At 34.5% G+C, this 19558-nt stretch overlaps 1 protein-coding gene across 3 annotated transcripts in view; it reads right to left on the bottom strand.

Annotated features, from left to right (window-relative positions):
- Positions 1 to 19558, bottom strand: part of CENPW (centromere protein W) — a 407181-nt gene that overhangs the window by 183743 nt on the left and 203880 nt on the right. The window contains exons 1-3 of one of the 3 annotated variants that reach the window (XM_006200028.4): positions 11033 to 11326; positions 5942 to 6055; positions 3963 to 4104 (exon numbers count right to left, since the gene is read on the bottom strand). In XM_006200028.4, the coding sequence (XP_006200090.1) occupies positions 4078 to 4104; positions 5942 to 6055; positions 11033 to 11158 (267 nt within the window). In that variant the 5' untranslated portion in view covers positions 11159 to 11326 and the 3' untranslated portion in view covers positions 3963 to 4077. Of the gene's footprint in view, positions 1 to 3962; positions 4105 to 5937; positions 6056 to 11032 lie in introns of those variants that run through there. The other 2 variants (XR_012074981.1, XM_006200029.4) reach the window with 2 other exon arrangements.

The raw sequence follows: 19558 nt of genomic DNA, 5'->3' as shown, positions 1-19558 counted from the left end.
ACTCTGAAGTACCAATGGGCACAGACAAAATGGGAAAAACAAAAAAGGTACTCTAACCAAAGGATAAGGGGCATCCTAACAAGACAGAAAATTTTTAGACAATAACCACTCTATTCCAGTCAAACACCACATATAAAAACTACTGCACCTACTCCCCACCCACATCAGCAATGGTCAAGTAGACACCTTAGACTTCTACTCTTGCCAGACCATAATGATGCACTCCAAACCCCTCCTGTCAGGGTGGTGTCAGAGCAGGCCAAATGGGAAGCCAGGAATTTCCTCCTGAGCCCAGAATCTCATCCACACTCAGCAGTAACAAGGAACCCTATCCTCTTCTTGTTGGGGAAGTAGCAGAGACTTACTAGAGAGGCAGCACGTTCACCACTCAGCAGCGATGAGCGCACACCCTCCTGGTTTCATGAAGACCACGTAAGTGGTCTGGCATTCCATCCTCATGATGTGATTAAAACAAGGAGCTCCTTCCCCTCCTCACTGGATGGAAACAGAAACTAGTGGAGTAGGGATTTTTCACCACTGCTCAAGGGTAACTTTCCCACATCAGTGGAATATACATAGGTAGCAGTTATGAAAGGTGGCCCAACCAGGATGCTATCAGTAGAGACCTAGTGGGGAGCCTGAACCCCCACCTCTACCCAGCAGTTACAAAGAGAGAAAACCCCTTCCATCCTCTTCACTGGTTGTCTGCCAGAGGTTCAGTGGAGAACCTGGACTTATACCCTCAACAGCAGTTAACAAGACAGTGCCACGTTTCGTCCACCAGGATGGCGTAAGAAAAGCGTGATAGCACAAGATTTAAACAAAATGCAGTTAATAACCAAAATGTCCAGGGTGTCCAGGTTTCAGTCAAAAATCACGCATAAAACCAAGAATCAAGAAGACCTCAAACTGAATGATGAAAAACAAATGTCAACACCAAGATGGCACAAATGTTTATATTATCAAAGATGTCAAAGCAGGTATCATTAAAATGTTTGAATAATAAACACACTTGAAACAAATTAAAAAATAAAGTCTCAGCAATGATATAAAAGATATAAACAAATGAAATTTTGAGAACTAAAAATTACAATAACTGAAAAAAATCAATCAATGGCAGAATGTGTAAGAGAGAGGAAATATTCAGTGAGTTAGAAAGAACATACAATTATACAATCTGAACAACAGAAAATAGACCAAAAAAAAAAAAAAAACAAGAAACAAAAAACAGGCTCCAGGAATTTGTGGATTAAAAAAACCAAAATCTCATATTTGTGTCACAAGAGACTCAGGAGGAGAGGAAAAAGATGACAAGTTAAAAGGTATTCAAAAGGGCAACAGTGAAAATTCCCCAAAATTGGCAAAAAACAAACAAAGATTCACAGAGTGATCTCCAAATAGGATATACTCAAAGGAATACATGCCACGACACATCACAGTCAAACTTCTAAATACTGAAGACAAAAGAAAAATCTTGAAAGTAGCCAAAGAAACAATGCATTACCTGTATAAGAAAAACATCTTGAATTACAACAGATTTTTCATCAAAAAGCATGGAAGCCAGAAGGAAATGATACAACATTTTTCAAGTGCTAAAAGTTACAACCCAGAAGTCAATATCCAGGGAAAATATGCTTCATGAATGAAGGGGAAAATCAAAACATTCTCAGAGGAAGGAAACAAAGAAAATTTGTCAATAGCAGACCCACCCTAAAGTATTAACATAGTGAACTTCCTTTTTCATTATTTTATTCATGGATTGAAAGACTCAACATAGTATAAAGATGCCAATTCTTCCTCAAACTGATATACAGGTTTAATGCAACTTCTATCAAAATTCCAGCAGGGTAGATAGAAACAAGATTATTCTAAAATGTATTCAAAAAGACAAAAGAACTAGAAGAGTCAGAACAATAATGATAAGCAAGTGAGAGGAATCACTGTACATGATTTCAAGACTAATTGTACAGCCAAGGTATAAAGACTATGTGTTATTGGTGGAGAGACTAAAACAAATCAGTGGAATAGAGAAGCTAGGAATACTTCTCAAAAGTATGACCAGTGGATTTGTTACAAAAGAAATTCAATGGAGAAAAAAAGAGTCTTCTCAAAAATTGGTGCTAGAACTGAATAATGAGAGATTTAAATGTAAAATTATAAAATTTGCAAAAAATAATATAGGAGAAAATCTTCAGGATGTAGGACTTGCTGAAGAGTTCTTAAACATGACACCAATAGGATGACAATAAATAAAAAATAAATTGGACTTCATCAAAATTAAAAGATCCTGTTAAAGGATAAAAGGCCCTCATGGTTTCATGAGGCAAGCTAAAAGGCAACCTACAGAATAGAAGAAAATATTTGCAAACCACATATATGACCAAGGACCCACACCTAGAATAAAGAACTCAAAATTCAACAGTAGAAAAATAGTAAATAGGCAAAAGAAATGAAGAAACATTTTAACAAAGAGAAAAAGTGGATGATAAACATATGAAAATATGTGCAACACCATTAGCCATTAGGGAAATGTAAATTAAAAACTATGATGAAATACCCCTACCAGAACAGCTAAAATAAAAAATAATACCAAATGTTCATGAGAATAAGAAAAAAAAAAACTGTTCTCTCATAAACTGCTGATGGAAGTACAAAATGGTACAGCCACTCTGGAAAATAGTTTGGCCATTCCTTTTTTAAAAACTAAACATATACTTACCATCCACCACAGCAATCACATTCCTGGGTATTTATCTCAGAGAAATGAAAACTGTATAAAAACTGGTACATAGTTGTTCTTAACAGCTTTATTTCTAATAGCCAAAAACTGGAAATAATTAAAATGTCCCTCAGTGAGTAAGTATCTGTACAAACTGTGGTACATAAATACCATGGAATATGATTCAGTAATAAAAAGGAACGAATTGCTACATGCAACAACTTGGAGGATCAAGAAAGTTATACTAAGTGAAAAATGCAAATTCCCAAAAGTCATAACATGTATAATTCCATCACAATGGCAAAATTATACAGATGGAGAACAGACTGATGGTTACCAGAGCTTAGGAATGGTGGGGGTAGGAGGGGGAGGGTTGTGTGCATGGTGGTCATGGGGAGCTGGGTATAATTTATAAAAACAGCATGATGGAGAACTCTGTAGTGATGAAATAATTCTATATGTTGATTATAGTGGCAGTTACACAAATCTACAAATGTGCTAAAATGGTACAGAATTATATACACACTGTATCAAGTCAAACTCCTGGTTTGATATTGTACTAATAATTATTTAAGAGGTAGCCATTTGGAGAAAATTGGATATAGAGTACATGAGGACCTCTGTCTACTGTCTTTGCAACTTTAAGCTACAATCTATAATTATTTCAAAATAAAAAGTTAAAAACACAACTATTAGATGATACGCAATAAACTTCTAAAATATTCCTTGGGGGAAAACAAACACCCATCTATTAAATCTGTGTGACTTAAAGAAAATAAAGCCAATTTGCTCTGTAATTTTTTTTTTTTTTTGGCTTTGGAGGGAAACATTCTGAAAACACCTTGCTGATGTTTACAGTTGAGAAATTATATCATTATACTATTGGTCTAACATAAAAGTAGATGGCGTTGCTCATGCAAAGGCATTAAAGAGTTAAAATATTTACAAGGTACCTAGATTTGATTGCATTCTTTCTTCAGGGATTAAATTGATTCCACAGTTACCTGTGGTTAATCTAAATACTTGCAAATTTAATTCTAAGAAATACATCTCCTCAAGCTACTTCATATATTAAGATTTCATTTTTGATATGTAAAACATTTGCAATACCAACAAAAGAGAAGTAAAATGAACTAGAGGCCACTTAAAATGAAAAAATTCCTCAAAAACAAAGGTTTTATAGTTCTATGTGTTTACTTGAGATATTTCAATACCAGTAAAAAATATACAAATACACACAGCCTCAACTAGCCAATATTTTAATATACAACGTTAGCTGCTATATAAAAAGTGCTTTCATGATCTGTTACCACTAAAACAACACATCATATAATTTTCAAAAATGTATTCTTTGACTTCTAACCTCTGCTCTTCTTTAGAATTACCTGTGAAGAGGAAAAAAATGAAGATTCATATTATACCTATGGCAAATAAAACACAAGTCCTCAACAAAAAGTTAAAAAGTCCTGTGTGTATAATATTCAAGCCTGGGAATTTATAAAACTCAACGTGGAATGTGATTAGGAATCTTTTGCCTTATAAATGGTCTTACTCTGCTCTAAAATAGTCTAATTCACTTAAAGAATGTGAAACATGCCTAGATTCTCAAAATCTGGTTTTATAATGGTCATTTCTAGATGCTAATTTCTTTAATTGTGCCAGAGCATCCAGATTAATGGTTCCCAAATTGAAGTTTATAGACAATTTAGTAATCCAGGGAGTTAAAGAATGTTCCAAAACTTGAAAATCCTACTATATACCAGGCATTTAACAACTACAAAGCAATAAAAATCCACTGCAACACCAAATTTCTTACATTTAGGCTGGAATTATATCAGAGACCAAGACTAGTCATCTCATGCTGTAAAGCTTGTTAGGTAGGTAATTTTCAAGACATGCAGCCCATAAGAGAAATAAAATGAGATCTTAAGTTGTAAAAGATAGGGAACATTAGAGACCAGAGTATATCCAAAATTTTTGTTAAAGAACTTACCTACTTTCAGGTAAGTACACTTATAATTTATTAATAATAACAAACCAATCCTAAATTTAAGATACTGTAACTTTTCAAGCTCTTAAGACTTAGAGCATCCACAGAAAATACTTATATTGACTTTAATAGTCTATAGACTTGTTGGAATGTTTATAAGTGTAAGAGAAAATTTAAAGCTCCCCCCAAAAATGCCAGGGCATGCCAGTTTCTAGGCTTCCACAGAGGACACCAAATAGGTCCATATCCTTGGCCAATACTTCTCTGTTCTACAAGATGTTAGTATGGGTACTGCAAAAGACAATACTATGCACTCAAATGAATTTGCAAAATTCTGAGTATATTAAACACCCAAATTTACAAAATGCTAAGTTAAACAGAGTTCAACAAATTTCTTAACTGCTATGTTTCTCGTAACTTTTCGTAACTTCACACAACTATAGTTACACAAAGATGTTAGCATTGTGGGAAGTTGGATTAAGTGTACAGGAAAACTACACATTTTTACAGCTCCTGGAAGTCTAATAAACAAACAAAGTTTACAAACAGCTAGACTGCCAAAAATAAGTCTCTCTCCCACATCATCCTCCAGTCAACCATATGACAATTTCTTGTACATTCTTACAAAAACAAGCTCTCTATATATTAGCATTGTGACTATTCAAGGAGGTATAGGATGTTAGGTTATATAAACTTATCTGACCCCAGAAGCCTTTTGTGGTAGGGTATCTATTAACATCAAGTAGAAATAATATTGGGAACACATACGGAAAAAACTCTGCACTAGGCATCATATTCTTACATTATATAGAAATACCAGTAAGAAGCAATCTTCTCTGCCTATATAAGTAATTTGATTCATAAGTCACTCAAATCTCAAAACAAATTTAGAAAAATAATTAGGTAAGCTTAAAATGATCAATAAGTAAGTTATGATAAATTTCAAGGTGATAAACCTTCTCAACTACATAGAGGCCACAACAAATCATACAGATTAGCAGCCAAACATTCATCTTCCCTTAAATGGCAATACAGCAATGGCTATGAATCTTTCCATCAGAAATCCATAATACACATATAAAGAAAATCTAACTCTGTAATTAAAATCCATGAAAACCCAAGCATCAATTCAGTCAACAAAACTGAGTAAGGAATCTAAGTCAAGCAGAGATGACGAACCAGGTGTTTTTAAGGTAATTCGTGTTCAAGAAAAAAAAAAATCCAGATTTTACCTTTGCTGCAGCCAGTACATGATCCTTTTTAATGATCCCACACTTATTCTCACAAGCATTTGTCCGAGATTCTTCTGCTAATCGATGAACAAAAAGTAAACAGTTCAGATGCACCTTTAAAAGAGAAAATTCAAAAGGATTTTTAAACTTGAACATTAATGTTTTGAAATAGACTTCTAAAAATTAGATCCCAAAATTTAATGTTGTACTATTTACTACTGTGATTAAGTCAATTAACTTTAAAATAAGGATTCAATTTAATATAGTTCCATCTTAAAATTCCATAAAAAAGACTTAGTAATTACAAAACATGAAACAAGGCTATGTAAAGCTGACCAAAGGCCACAGAAAATAATATTATTGTAAAGCATCATTATACCAAAACTTAGATAGGACTATTAAGAACAAGTATTCCTGTTTCCCACTCCAACTAAATTTAAGTTTCTTATGTAATTTAAAGTTTCCCCAAAATTAAAAAAAAAACAAACATATCAACAACTTTATTTAAAGCTAACCATCTTTCACTCTACAATCCAAAGGTCTAAAGATTTTTTAACCAAATATTTAATTTGAAATACCTAATCAAAAAATGTTAATGGAAATTTTAAAAGTTTACTGAACTGAAAAGAGTATGTACAAAGGTCAAGTTACTTGTCAATCAACAATATCAAAATAATTGTATCTACTATTAATGGTCTGTAAGGTTCTTTTTAAGAAATTCTAACTAGATAAAATAAGCAGAGAGTACAAAATTCAGAAGTCCACAAAGGACTGTAATTATATAAGATGTGAGAAGGTGGGTAAAAGGTACATGGGAATTCTCTACTTTTTTTGCTATTTTTTGGTGAATCTATAATTATTTCAAAATTAACATACAAAGCAAAAAGTCTACAAAAGGATAGACTGACAAGAGTCTCTCTTCCACATCATCCCCCAGTCAACCACAGTTGCCAGTTTCTTGCACATTCTTACAGAAACAACTTCTACATATAAGCAAAACCCAGGAATCATTATTTAAGCTCACTATTTGAATATGTAGAACATTTTGCTAAACATTTTACTCAAAATTCACTATCCAAAAAGTGCTACTTATTCTACATACATATACTTTGACAACAAAAAAGAGCACAAAATCCGAGCAAGAGACAATGTACAGTGAGTTGCTGTCCTACCTCAATTCTCCCTCTAGTATCACATCTAGTGCTCTTTTTTAAATTATTGGTAACATCTTCTCCACCCTTGGTTTCTGCCAGGTGCCTGAGGCACTACCAACTTAGGTCCAATTAGATAGTATCTTTAACATATAATTTCTTTGGTCATTTACATAATAGTACACACTTTTTGCAGTTAGAACAATTAATTAATACACAATACTTAACTACTCCCCAATAGTTCACTAAATGTCAAATAATTAGGTAATGTGGTGCTTTAAATTATTTATATTATGCAGAAATCTTTAATGGATTGTTACAGATGTTTAAGAATGTTTTATCTATATTTGCGGAAATTTAAATATAGCAATTTAAATATAGTAAATGATAAAGAACCTATGGAGGAGATATTCTTTTGGTACTTTTTTAATGCAATGTCTTAATTCTCACAAGAACCCTGAGGTATATCGCCCAATCTTGATTTTTTACATTATACCATGTCATTCAAAATTTTTATTTAAGCTTCCAATGATATACCATTTCCTTCTGCAACAAAAACACATTCCATAATATGGCAGAATTTCCTCTAATTTATATTTTCTACTTCTAAAGATAAATAGCTTCCAGATACCCTCAGGATAAATTCCAAGTTCCTTAATACTAAATCCCACATGACTAGGCTTTTCCAATTTCATCTCTCACTTTTCTCAGCTTCCAGTTCTATACTAGGTCTTTCGAACTTCTTTTGTATTCAAATACAACTTTGCCTACAGCCATGCTACTGGTTTGTAGACTTCTCTAAAAAGCCTAACTCCCCCCAGTAAATAAGTTATATAGCTCCACAGCACCCTGAACTTCCTATCACTGAACACGTTATATGTTATGCAATAATTCCTCACCTGTCTTCTTCAATGCACTATAAAGGCAAAACTATGTCTATCTTTATCCCTAGTGACCATTAGCTCATGGTCCAATATGTAGTAAGTAGTCAATAATTATTACTGCATGAACAAAAGAGCCTTCCATATCTCCCCCAATTAGGCAAAAAAAGTAGTCAATTCTAAATAAACCACACTGTTTTGACAGTTGAGACCTCTGCTCTTCATGGGCATGAACCATAGACACTGAATTAATATTACTATTTTTTGAAATCACAGATTTTTGTAAGCAGTCTATTTCTGTCATAAAGCAGTTGAGTGGTGCCACTCAAATACACTAAGATTTAAATTAAAATAGTCAGAAAAAAAACAAATTTTAAGGTTTTAGCTAGACATTCAACCTTGAAAAAGATAAGCCATTTCATCAAGAATTTACTTTAGGGAAAAAAAAAATCAGCTTGCTAGAAAGGTAAATAAAAAGATATCTTACAAAGAAACATCCATTTCCGGACAGTCTCAGTTGACCAAAAAACTGAGTTTCTCCTCTCTTCCTCATAGCGCTTCTGAGTTTTACATAAATCATAAGCACCCAGATATTTGCACAGTATTCCTTAGTGATAAATCTAAAAACTAGTTTGAGCCACAAGAAAGCTGAACAATTTGAGATTAACAGATATACTCACCAGTATTGGCCCTCATGATATACAATCAAATAAGGCATAAAATAAAACAAAAAGCTAGTGCATAAAAATTATGAAAAACCACAAGGAAGTTACTAATAAAATTTTAGAAATATCAATCCATACAGAGTTACCACGCACTCTCAACTTGAACTGTATACTCAGAATGTTTAAGGTATTATGCTAAACTCTAGGAATACAAAAAGTTCCCAATTCAAAGTTCTCAGTCTGAAGGGAGAATGAAACTCGTAAAGAAATTAAAGACAAATGTATGACAATAGATGACAGAGGAAGATGAGGTTGATCCTTTTTCTAAGATGATGAAGGAAGGCTTCACTGAGGAAGAGGCATCTGAACTGGATTTTAAAGAACTGGAGTTTGCAAAGTGGAGTGGAGTGAGGACATCTTCAGGCAGAAGAAATATCTTATGCAAAGAGCATAAACATAGATTAGTTTTGTGTTAAAGATAACATGAGACACAAAAGGTTCCTTCCCCTCAAGAAGCAGCATACCACACTGGGAGACAACACTAATGTATAAAACTCTTAGAGAACAGCATCAAGCTCCCACTAGCTAAACTGTATGATGTACACTCTTACAACTATCAAAGTTCAGGAAAAATAAAAACAGACTGCCTTAACTGTAGAAAAATTTATGGATGATGTGGGACACCTGCTGGGTAAGATTAAGTGCCAGTGGCAAGCAGGAAACCATAAACAAAGAAGCAGTGGTGATGCAGGCATACATAAGACAGTGAAGGAGAAACAGTGAAAGCCAAAGGCAACCGTACAATCCAGGAACAGACGGTGGCCAAAAGAACTTCCTGTCCCTACCACTGCAACTGCTTGGAATCTCACCTCCCCTTCTTTCCTGTACAGCCTGGATCCCACTGTACAACAGAACCCAACAGTCCCTGCGGTCATTTTGGGGCGGGCCTGTGTGGATGTGGAAGGAATCTGACTACTTGAGAAATTTCTGCCCAACAATCTGCACCAGCTGATAGTCTCCTAGATATTATAGAGCAGGTAACATTCCTCCCTCTCCATTTCAAACCCCAGCACCAGTGAAAACTCTAGGATAAATTACCTAAAATTGTTTTAAAAATCAATTACACTTTAATACAGCTCACTTGCGCCACCATTATCACCACTATGGGGGAGGGAATGTAATAAAACAGTATATTATCTTTTCTTACAGGGTCTCAGAAAGGAACAAAAATGGAGGATAGTCGATATTGGAAGGGCTATTTTATGGGGGAAAAAAGCTGCTTTGGCTTCAGAGAAAGGAAAAGTGAAGACAGTTCTATAGAAGTCTATCAAAAATAGAAATACTAAAATTCGGGGAGGCAGTAGAGAAGTGGCAAAGGCTGTAGAGAAAAGAGGAAGGGAGGAGGGATCAAGGTAGATTAAAAACAGGTGGAATGATGCATTCTGAAGACACTCTTCATGTCATATGTCCCTATTATTCACCATTCTTCACCTCAGTCTCTTAGAAATTAGGTGCCCACCTATAATGGCTCCTTTACTCGAAGAGCTCTAATGACAAACCACAGGAGGTGCCTCCTATGGTTTAAACCTAGGGAAACAATGTTCATTCTGCTAGAAGAATATATGTTCCAGGTATTCAATATAGACACTGAATTTATTTCAAAACAGAAATATGATACAGTGGTTTGGTTGTGGTTATTTGTTAGGTGAGCATTCTCTACGGTTATTATGAGTCAGACAAATTTTTAATGGTTTGGCTTGAAAACTAAACTAGCAGGTGTTTTATTTGTCTAGCAAAACCAATTCACAGTTGAGAGGATACTACTTACAAATAAACTTTTGGATCAAGGTTCTTTAGTAAGTAAGCTAAAGTAGAGGAAATAGGGCAACATATTTGGTTAACAACGTAAAAGAGAAGGGTTAGGAACGAAGGCAAGGAGAAAGGCACTTTTAAAGGCAAGTCAGTACTGCCTTTTACAACAGCGAAATGAAAATAACTCAGCCTGAATTCCAAAATCTATTTTAAAAGTACTGTATCTTTCAAACCTTTGCAAATACACGAAGCACAGTACAATACTGATATCCTTGAACAGCGATATTTAAAAATTATAAGCAGAAACTGAATGTTAGTTTTCTCCTTACGTTGATGTGGCTGTAAAAACGTAAAAAACGTCCGGATATCTACATTTCAGCGGGCCCCAAAACAACTTACTGTCAGGAATACAAATTGATACGCCAAGCTGGGGCAAATCTGCCTAGTCATTGCTGGAAACGCCGCAAACTTAGGCCTAAGAGAGCTAGATTGTTTGGCGACGGCGGCGACATAAAGGCTGGGGTTTGCTTTCCCTGTCTGCCCCCCACTCCCCCGCCAGCCCAGGAAGTGACAAATTCTCACCAATAGGTCGCTACTGGTCTCCAGACGAAGGTGAGGCTTCCGTCGCTTAAAGACGCGCTTTAGAAAGCCGCGGGGAGCCTTTCGCTTTATCAGCTTCCTCTGCGAGACTGTGGTCGACAGCGCCATCCTCTCCCTCCCGCACCAGCCGCCTCAGCTTCCCAGGTCCTCCCTGCGCCACACAGATGCTCACGCCCGCGGGGACACAGAAAACCCACCACTCCGACGCTCCTAAAGGCCCAGAGACGCGGCCCGGAACATTTGAATCCGCCGCCAAAGAAGCGCGCCTGGCGCCCGGTAGTGACGTCAGGCCTGATCAAGCCACGCCCCCGGAGGCGCCCGGCTGTTGGTGGGAGGCTCGTGACGTCACGGAGGGGCAAGGATTGGGTTTTGCCTTACGTACTGGCTGTGTGAAAGTTTCTCGTATGTTTCGTAGAGATGTTGGGAGGTCGTGGAAATTGGTGTGCCAAGGCAGCCAGGTTTACTGTCCCAGCTTTCAGTCTCAACTGAGCCTAATACCAGTGGACTAAAAAGTAGATGACTAGAGAAGTTTGTGATGCTTTATCAGAATTCTAAAAGAACCAGTGCCTTCCTAGCAAGGCATGATTTTCTCTTAATAACAGCTAACATTCTTCACTTTTGTGTAATTTTATTTGATCTTACCTGAGGTCTTTTCATGATTCTAGCTTTTCCTTAAAAATGCTGCTCCCTTTAAGGCCCCTCCAGTTAGCCTTGCAATATCTTCAGGTGTAGGTTACGTGCTACTGCATTGAAACCTTCAGTACTTCTACAAGCAATTAACTCTTACATCTTCTGTGCTACCCCAGAAGTAGTTCTCAAACTTTATCATGCGTCACCTGAAGCACCATCCTCTGGTTTCTAGATTCAGTAGGTCTGATTGCGACTTGAGAATTTGCATTTCTAACAAGTACTCAGGCCATGTTGGCACTGCTAGTCAGAGAACTTAGTCCTCAGATTTCTTCTCTATCTACACTCGCTCCCTATATGATCTTACCCAGTATTATGGCTTTAAATACCAAACTTACACTTCCTTCTGATTCTCTTTCCTAATTAGACATGTATTTCCAATTTTCCATTGGACCAGAATTTTTTAAAGTCATCTTAAACTTAACACATTCAAAATTAGCTCTTGACACGCCTTTGTGCCCCAAACCTGCTCCTCCCACCATCTTCCAGTTACAACTGATAGCTCTTTCATCTTTCAATTACTCAAGCCAAAAAAAATTTTTTTAACTTAAATATAGTTGATTTACAATGTTGTGTTAATTTGTGGTATACAGCCTCATGATTCAGTTTTATACACACACACACACACACACACACACTTTTTCATATTCTGTTTCATTATAGGTTACTATAAGATATTGAATATGGTTCCCTGTGCTATACAATAGAACTTTGTTATTTATCTATTTTGTATATAGTAGTTTATATCTGCTAATCCCAAACTCCTAATTTATTCCACTCCCCTCCTTTTCCTTTGGGTAACCATAAGTTTGTTTTCTATGTCTGTGAGCCTATTTCTGTTTTGTAAATAGGTTCATTGCATAAATTTTTTAGATTCCACAAAGACGCTTATGAATATACAGTTCTCTCTAACCTTATCTCCCACAACTCAGCAACTCACTTCGCTCCATGTATAGTAACCTCCTTGAAGGCTCTTAGACACATGTGAAATCCATCAAATACACCAACCACTCCCCTATCAGGTGTTTACACTTACTGTTCCCTCTGCCAAGAATACTTTTCCCCATTTATCTGCATAGGTATCTCCATCACCTTTTTCAGGTCTCTTCTCTGACAAGTATCAGAGAGACACTATATTTAAAATATGAACTCCACACGTACATGCACATATGTCCTTAGAAACACACAAGTGCACACACACATACACAGGTCCAGTACTGTGCAGACTGACGTATCTTTCTAGCTCTTGTGTTCAGTGACATTATGTTAGTAGCTAGAAATTGGTCATGGTAGAAGTATTTGCACCATGGGAATTGGCAAATGCTACAGATCTGAGGTTTTTGTTTATATGTTAAAATGTTATTGTAGTTTTATCTATAATAGAAATAATTGGAGACAAATAATGTTCATTAAGGGGAGAATGAAAACACATAGTCTTAGGTATTAGTTTTCCATTGCTACCATAAAAAATTATCATAACTTTCATAGCTTAAAACAATAGAAGTTTATCATCTTATAGTTCTGCAGGTCAGAAGTCCTAAAATCAAGGTATCAGCAGTGCTGCCTTCCTTCCTTCTGGAGGCTCTAGGGGAGAATCTGTTTCTTGTCCTTTCCACCTTTAAGGGGCGACTTCCATTCTTTGATTCAAGGCCCCTTCCTTCATCTTCAAAACACATCACTCTACCTTCTATTTCAATCAGCATATCTTTTTCTGACTCTGATCCTCCTGACTTCTAAAAATCCTTGTTATTACCTTGAGTTTACCCAGATAATCCAGGATAATCTTCCAAAGAGCCCTAACTTATGTCTGCAAATTCTCTTTTGCTGTGGAAGGTGACATTTTCAGATTCTAGAGATTAGGACATAAACATCTTGGGGGAGGAGTGCATTATTCTGCCTACTGCAGGCTCTCTTCCTGAACTTAATTCTAGAGTAGGACTGTTCAATAGAACTTTCTTCAATGATGGATATGTTTATATCTGCTATCTCCAATATAGTAACATGTGGCTATTGAGCATTTGAAATATGGCTATTATGACTAACAATATTAATGTTATTTAAATGTAATTAATTTACATTTACATTTACTAGCCACATGTCACTAGTGGCTACCATATTGGACAGTGATGTTAGAGCAAACTAATAAATGACTCTAACAATTAATTCTCTCCAACAGTTTTGTAGGCAGGTAGAAGCCAGGAAACAGGAATTAAAGAGAACTTTTAATTTATCTGCATTTTTCATACCTTTTACAATGCAAATACCTTTTGTTTTTAAATTTTTTACATATTTAAAAGAATACTTGAATAGAGTATGAGGGTAAAATTTTATTTATCCCTGTAATGAAGCATATCCTTACAGATTATCTGATTTGATCTTACCAAAACTGATATTGGTAGGGCTGGTATGGATGTTATTATTTCTATTTTACATGAAATTAAATGGTTAGAGAGTTTGAGTGGCCCAAAATAAAATAGTTTATGTAGAAAACTTAAGGCATTTACCCCAGTGTTTTAATTTTCCAATATTATATCTTTAACTGTAAGAAAAGCATCTAAATTCTGCTTAATTGCTTTCCTAAAATAAAAATTTTAATTTATTTTTATTGATTTTTACCTTCATTTACTAAAGAGTCACAGAGTAAAACACTGAAAATTTTCATCATACTCTAAAATTTCAAAATGGTCTCATTCTCTTTTATGGTTTTTTAAGTTTATTTGATTTAAAGGGTTAAAAATCACAAGGCAGCAGCTATTGGAACCCTAATTGACACAGCTAGAATCTTCCCCCAAAACCAGAAGTGCCTTGAGTGATGAAAGCCCTTGACTCCAAATCCAAGAAAAGTAAAAGATCTGGACAGGATCTTGACACCAGAGGGATAAATACATCCCTTCCTTCTATCCCAACTAGTTCCTCTTCTAGTGTAAAGTTTGCCCTCATTTGAAAAGGGCAAGGCCCCTTTGATACTGCTATGTACTTTGGGAAGACAAAAATAAAAAGCGTTCAAGGAAAATTATTGAAGGATATTTTTCCCCCTCTCATGCTATCCTAAGGAGTGGTGTACATGAGAAACAATTATAAGTATATTAAGCTATTGAGAATTTTGGTCTTTTGTTGATCACATTTGTTGGTGTCTGCTAAGATTCTTCTTAAAATAATGGTGCATTTGTTTCTTAGAACTATCTCTTAAGGAAATTACCCTAAACCATAAGATACATTTAATGCACACAGATTAAGGAAAAATGTTAGTGTATCTAATGTGTAAATTTGGGTACATACATTCAGTTAACTATTGTTATGGCCACATTAAAAATAACATTTATGAAAGTTTTTAATAACCTAGAAGAAGGTTCATGTTAGCACCAAGTAGGAGAAAAACACCTGTATACCAAATTAAATATAACATGATTCCCAAAATACTGCAAAACATGTATGTGCATGCATACACACACACAAAATACTGGGAGGAAATACGCCAAAATGTGAACATAGTTTTTAGGTAACAGGAATATGGATAATTTTGTTTTATTATTTTAAACGTTATTCAATATTCATCCAGTATGTAATAACATATTTAAAACAAGAAATGAAGAGATGTTTCATATTTTACCTAATTGATGTCATATATAGTTTAAATATTTAGTGAATAAATTTTAGTAAAATATTTCTATAACAAAATTATTTGTATTAGAAAAACCTAAAAACTTAATTGACAATACTTTCTGGTGTTTGATACAATCTTGGAAAATAATTTGATTTTGCTCTTCATAAATTATACTAATGCACAAATATGGAATATGTTATTAGGTGACGTATTGCTGTGGATTAACATTTTTGGATCATTTTAAATAAAATAAATGATTTAAAAATTGTTTCTGACTTGTATTTTGTACTCATTAGCAAAACATTACAAAAAGTGTTAATAATAAACACTAGATAGAATCTTATAGTTTGTAAAGAGGCTTTGACACATTGTTTTGTTTGATCCTTAAAAAATCATGTTGATTATAATAAGGGTTAAAATAAAAATTTTAATCTGCCAGATGCAGAATGTTTGCCAAAAATTTTTGTAACTTTAAAAAACCTCTGTCATGGCTTCATTCATCATTTGTGAGATACAGAATTTCACAAAATTTTGGAAACTGCACTATTTCAATTTTTCATCAGTCCAATGGTTTATAATACAAATTACTCCAAAAGTTTTAGAAATTTTTACCTTACTGTGTGGTCTCTTAATTAATATTCATATTTCATATGAATTTCGTAAACATATCAAATGTTCAGCTCAGCTAAGTTCATCTCTTCTTATCCTTCTCTCCTCACTCATTATCCCATTTTTTAAATTGGATATGGAATGGCTGCACAGACACAAGTCTATTTTCCAATACTGATAAATGATACTGCCTTTGAAACAAATTCTTGTTATGAATGCCAGAAACCTTAGACTTCCTGATGTGTTTTCCATGGTAAAAGATGCCTTTGAAATAGGACATAGTAATCCAAAAGAAATGGACATTGCTAGGAAACATTAAGTGGAAATAAAAATCATAACAGAGTAAAATCTACATTGCTAACAATAAGTTTTCTGTAACATTTTATTATCAGCTTGTGCACTATGAAGAATAACTGTTACTAGAACATTATTTGGAACAGGATAGAGCAAAAGAAGAGACATACTGCAACTTTAAAACTTTACTCAGCTGGTAATGCGCCCACATGAAATCATCAGGAATTTTTCTTTAAATTTCGTGACTCCAGGGAGTTTTCAAACTCTCATTGCTTTCTATGAATAAATTGTTAAGAATCCTATAAGGAAACTGAATACCATCAATTGGTTAATTGTTAAGAAAAGAATAAACTAGCCATTTCTTGCCAGGTAAAACTTTTTTTGTCTTCTGTCTCTCAAAAAGCCATGACATTTTTCTGGGGAAAAATAAAATAATTTTTAAGCAAATGAGGAAAATTCTAACATAATTTATAATCTAGCAACTTATATTAGAAAGTAAGAGGGGAAGGCCAGCCAGGCTCTATTGAGGAAAATAACACACCTGCTTCTCCCACTCCAAGCTTCCCAGTGTGAATCAGGTACAAGGACTGGGAGAGAGAAGCTTTAATTTGGGTAAGAGTTCAAAGTTTCTGTTATTTCTCTAGGCTGAATTGCAATGATGGGATAATTTTGAGACTAGACTAGACTTTTTATCATCAAAACAGAGGAGCTTTTAATTTATTGTCTAACAGAGACAGTAAAATCCTGAGATTTCCATCTCAGAGAGAAAAAATAAACAAAAAAACAGGTTCGGAGGAAGAACAAGAGAAAGAATAAAGTTAGTTTCTGCTTACACTTCATTGTCTATCTTTTTGAATCAACTCAAGCCATTAAGAAATATGATAAAAATTTTATACTTTGTGAGTATTTACCATGTGCCAGGAACTGCTCTGAACACCAAACTAGCAAGCATGAATTTAATCTTCTCTAGGACTTTATAGGTAAGTAACATCATTATCTTCATTTACAGAGAAGAAAAGTGGGACTCAGAGGTAACTTTCTAAAATTTATATATTTAGTATATGGTGAAGATGTAATTTATCACAGCAAAAACCTGGAACAACATAAAATGTCCAGGTAATAAATGTAGTCTCTCCATTAAATGTTATGCACTCACTTAAAATAATGACTTTAACCACCAGGTAGAAATGTGTAAAACTGTAGCTTAATATGGTAAATGAAAAAAGTTAAGATATTCTATTTTTGGTAGTTTTGTTTATATGTCTTTTGTTAAAAATAAAGCTCATAAAATGGCTAGAAGAAAAATCATAAAATGTGAGTGAAAGAGTGTTAATGTTATGGGTGATTTTTTTTTTCTCTGTAATTTTCTACTTCATATGGTGACATTACTTCTCTATTGGAAAAATAAGTTTATAATAAAATCTACTTTTGAAACTTTGATCAAACCTATCAAGTGGTTTATATTTTAAAAATTGACTTAAACTAGGTTTAGTACAGCTGACCCTTGAACAACATAGGTTTGAACTAGTCGTGTCACTTATACATGTTTTTCTTTCAATGAACATGTGATACCCCATCAGAAAATGGTTGAATCCACAGATATGGAACCTCAGTTAGGGATAATTTACCTACTGTAGTGATGCAGATTTTTCGCTATGCAGATGTCAGTGCCCTTAACCGCTGCATTGTTCAAGGGTGAACTGTATTATGAGACTAACAATGGCAATAAAAAATTGTCTTAATCATTACTGAAAACTAATTTTTAACATGGGCACATCCTTAAATTTGATCTCCTGTAAGCACATCAGTGTTCCAGTAAGAATAAAGGACAAAGTGTATGTGAAGGACACACTCCCTTTCTTTAAGGTTAGTATGTGAAAGTCACACGTAGAGTTGGCCCTCCATGTCAGCAGATGCGGAGCTAGCCCACTGTACAATGTCATTGTATATAAGGGACTTGAGCACTGGGAGTTTGATACAGGAGAGAGAGGTGTCCTGAAACCAGTTTCTTCTCCTCTCCCCCTGCCATCGAGGGACAATTGTATAACATCATTTCTATTCTTTTGGACAGAACTCTGATACATGACCACATCAAGATGTAAGTTGGGGAAGAAAATGCCATTTGCATTTGGGCTACCATATACGTAGCTAAAAACCAAAGAATGTGCAATAACAGGCAGTCTCTGAGACAGGAGGTTTTACTTGGAGTCAGTATGAGTGAGATCAAAATGGATTTTGAAGTCAAATAAACCGGAATCTGAGTACATGTCTATCACTTATTAGCTTTGAGGCCTTGGGCAAGTGGTTTAATCTCTCTAAACATGAATTACAGTATCTTAAAAGGGGGAAATACCTAATACTATCACTGTAGTGTGCATTTCCCATATTTTGGCTACCTTTCTGTTTTGGTAGGAAATAATCATTGCATGACTCTTGTAAAACTGTCCTCACACTACATGACACATGGACAATTTTCTATTTATACAAGCGTGTCTCTTATGATTTGTTATTATGTTCTCTAAGATGTTTTCCTACCAAAAATGAATTAACTGTTAAATTCTATGATTCAATCATTTATCATAATCATATACCACGCATAAAGATGTGCTTTAAAAGAAAAGAAATTCTTGCATTTGACTGCACATCAGAAGGTGACAGCAGTATCCTCGCCTTATCCGCCAAAATTCAACCTTCTGTTCTTTCTCCTTATCTACCTCTGTACATAAATTTACAGTGCAAAATTAGAGAACATTAAAGACACTGATCAAGAGCAGCAAACACACGAGAAGTCACCTGAAGTAGTTCTCAAGAACATCAGATGAAGAAATGATTGAATAAAGATTATAAAATAAATATGTTTAAAATTTTTAAAGTTAAAATTAACAAGTCATTAAAAAATGAAGCCAGTCGTATTTTTAAAAAATAAAATGAAATATCAATAAATTCAAAAAGAATATTATTTGAAATTCAATACTAAATTAATTAATTCAAACAAGACATTAGAAATAGCAAACTAGAAAAGTGGTGACTTGTAAATTGAGGAAATTATAAAGTGGTGGAAAAGTTGAAAGAGAATTTTTAAAATATGGAGGAAAAATATAGGAGTTGCAGGAGGAGAGAATAGACAGAATTAAAGAAAAGAAATAGTCAAAAGATAATGGCTAGAATTTTCCAGAACTGAATTTTCTAGAAATTCTAGAAACCTTCTAGAAACATGCATCTCAGGCAAGATAAATAAAACAAAATCCATACCTAGAAACCTGTTAGAAAATCTATTTAATACCACTGACAAAGGAAATACGATGAATGCATCT

This window comes from Vicugna pacos, chromosome 8, assembly GCF_048564905.1.
Source record: "Vicugna pacos chromosome 8, VicPac4, whole genome shotgun sequence".
Classification (NCBI taxonomy): Eukaryota; Metazoa; Chordata; class Mammalia; order Artiodactyla; family Camelidae; genus Vicugna; species Vicugna pacos.
This window is presented reverse-complemented; position numbering and strand designations above follow the sequence as displayed.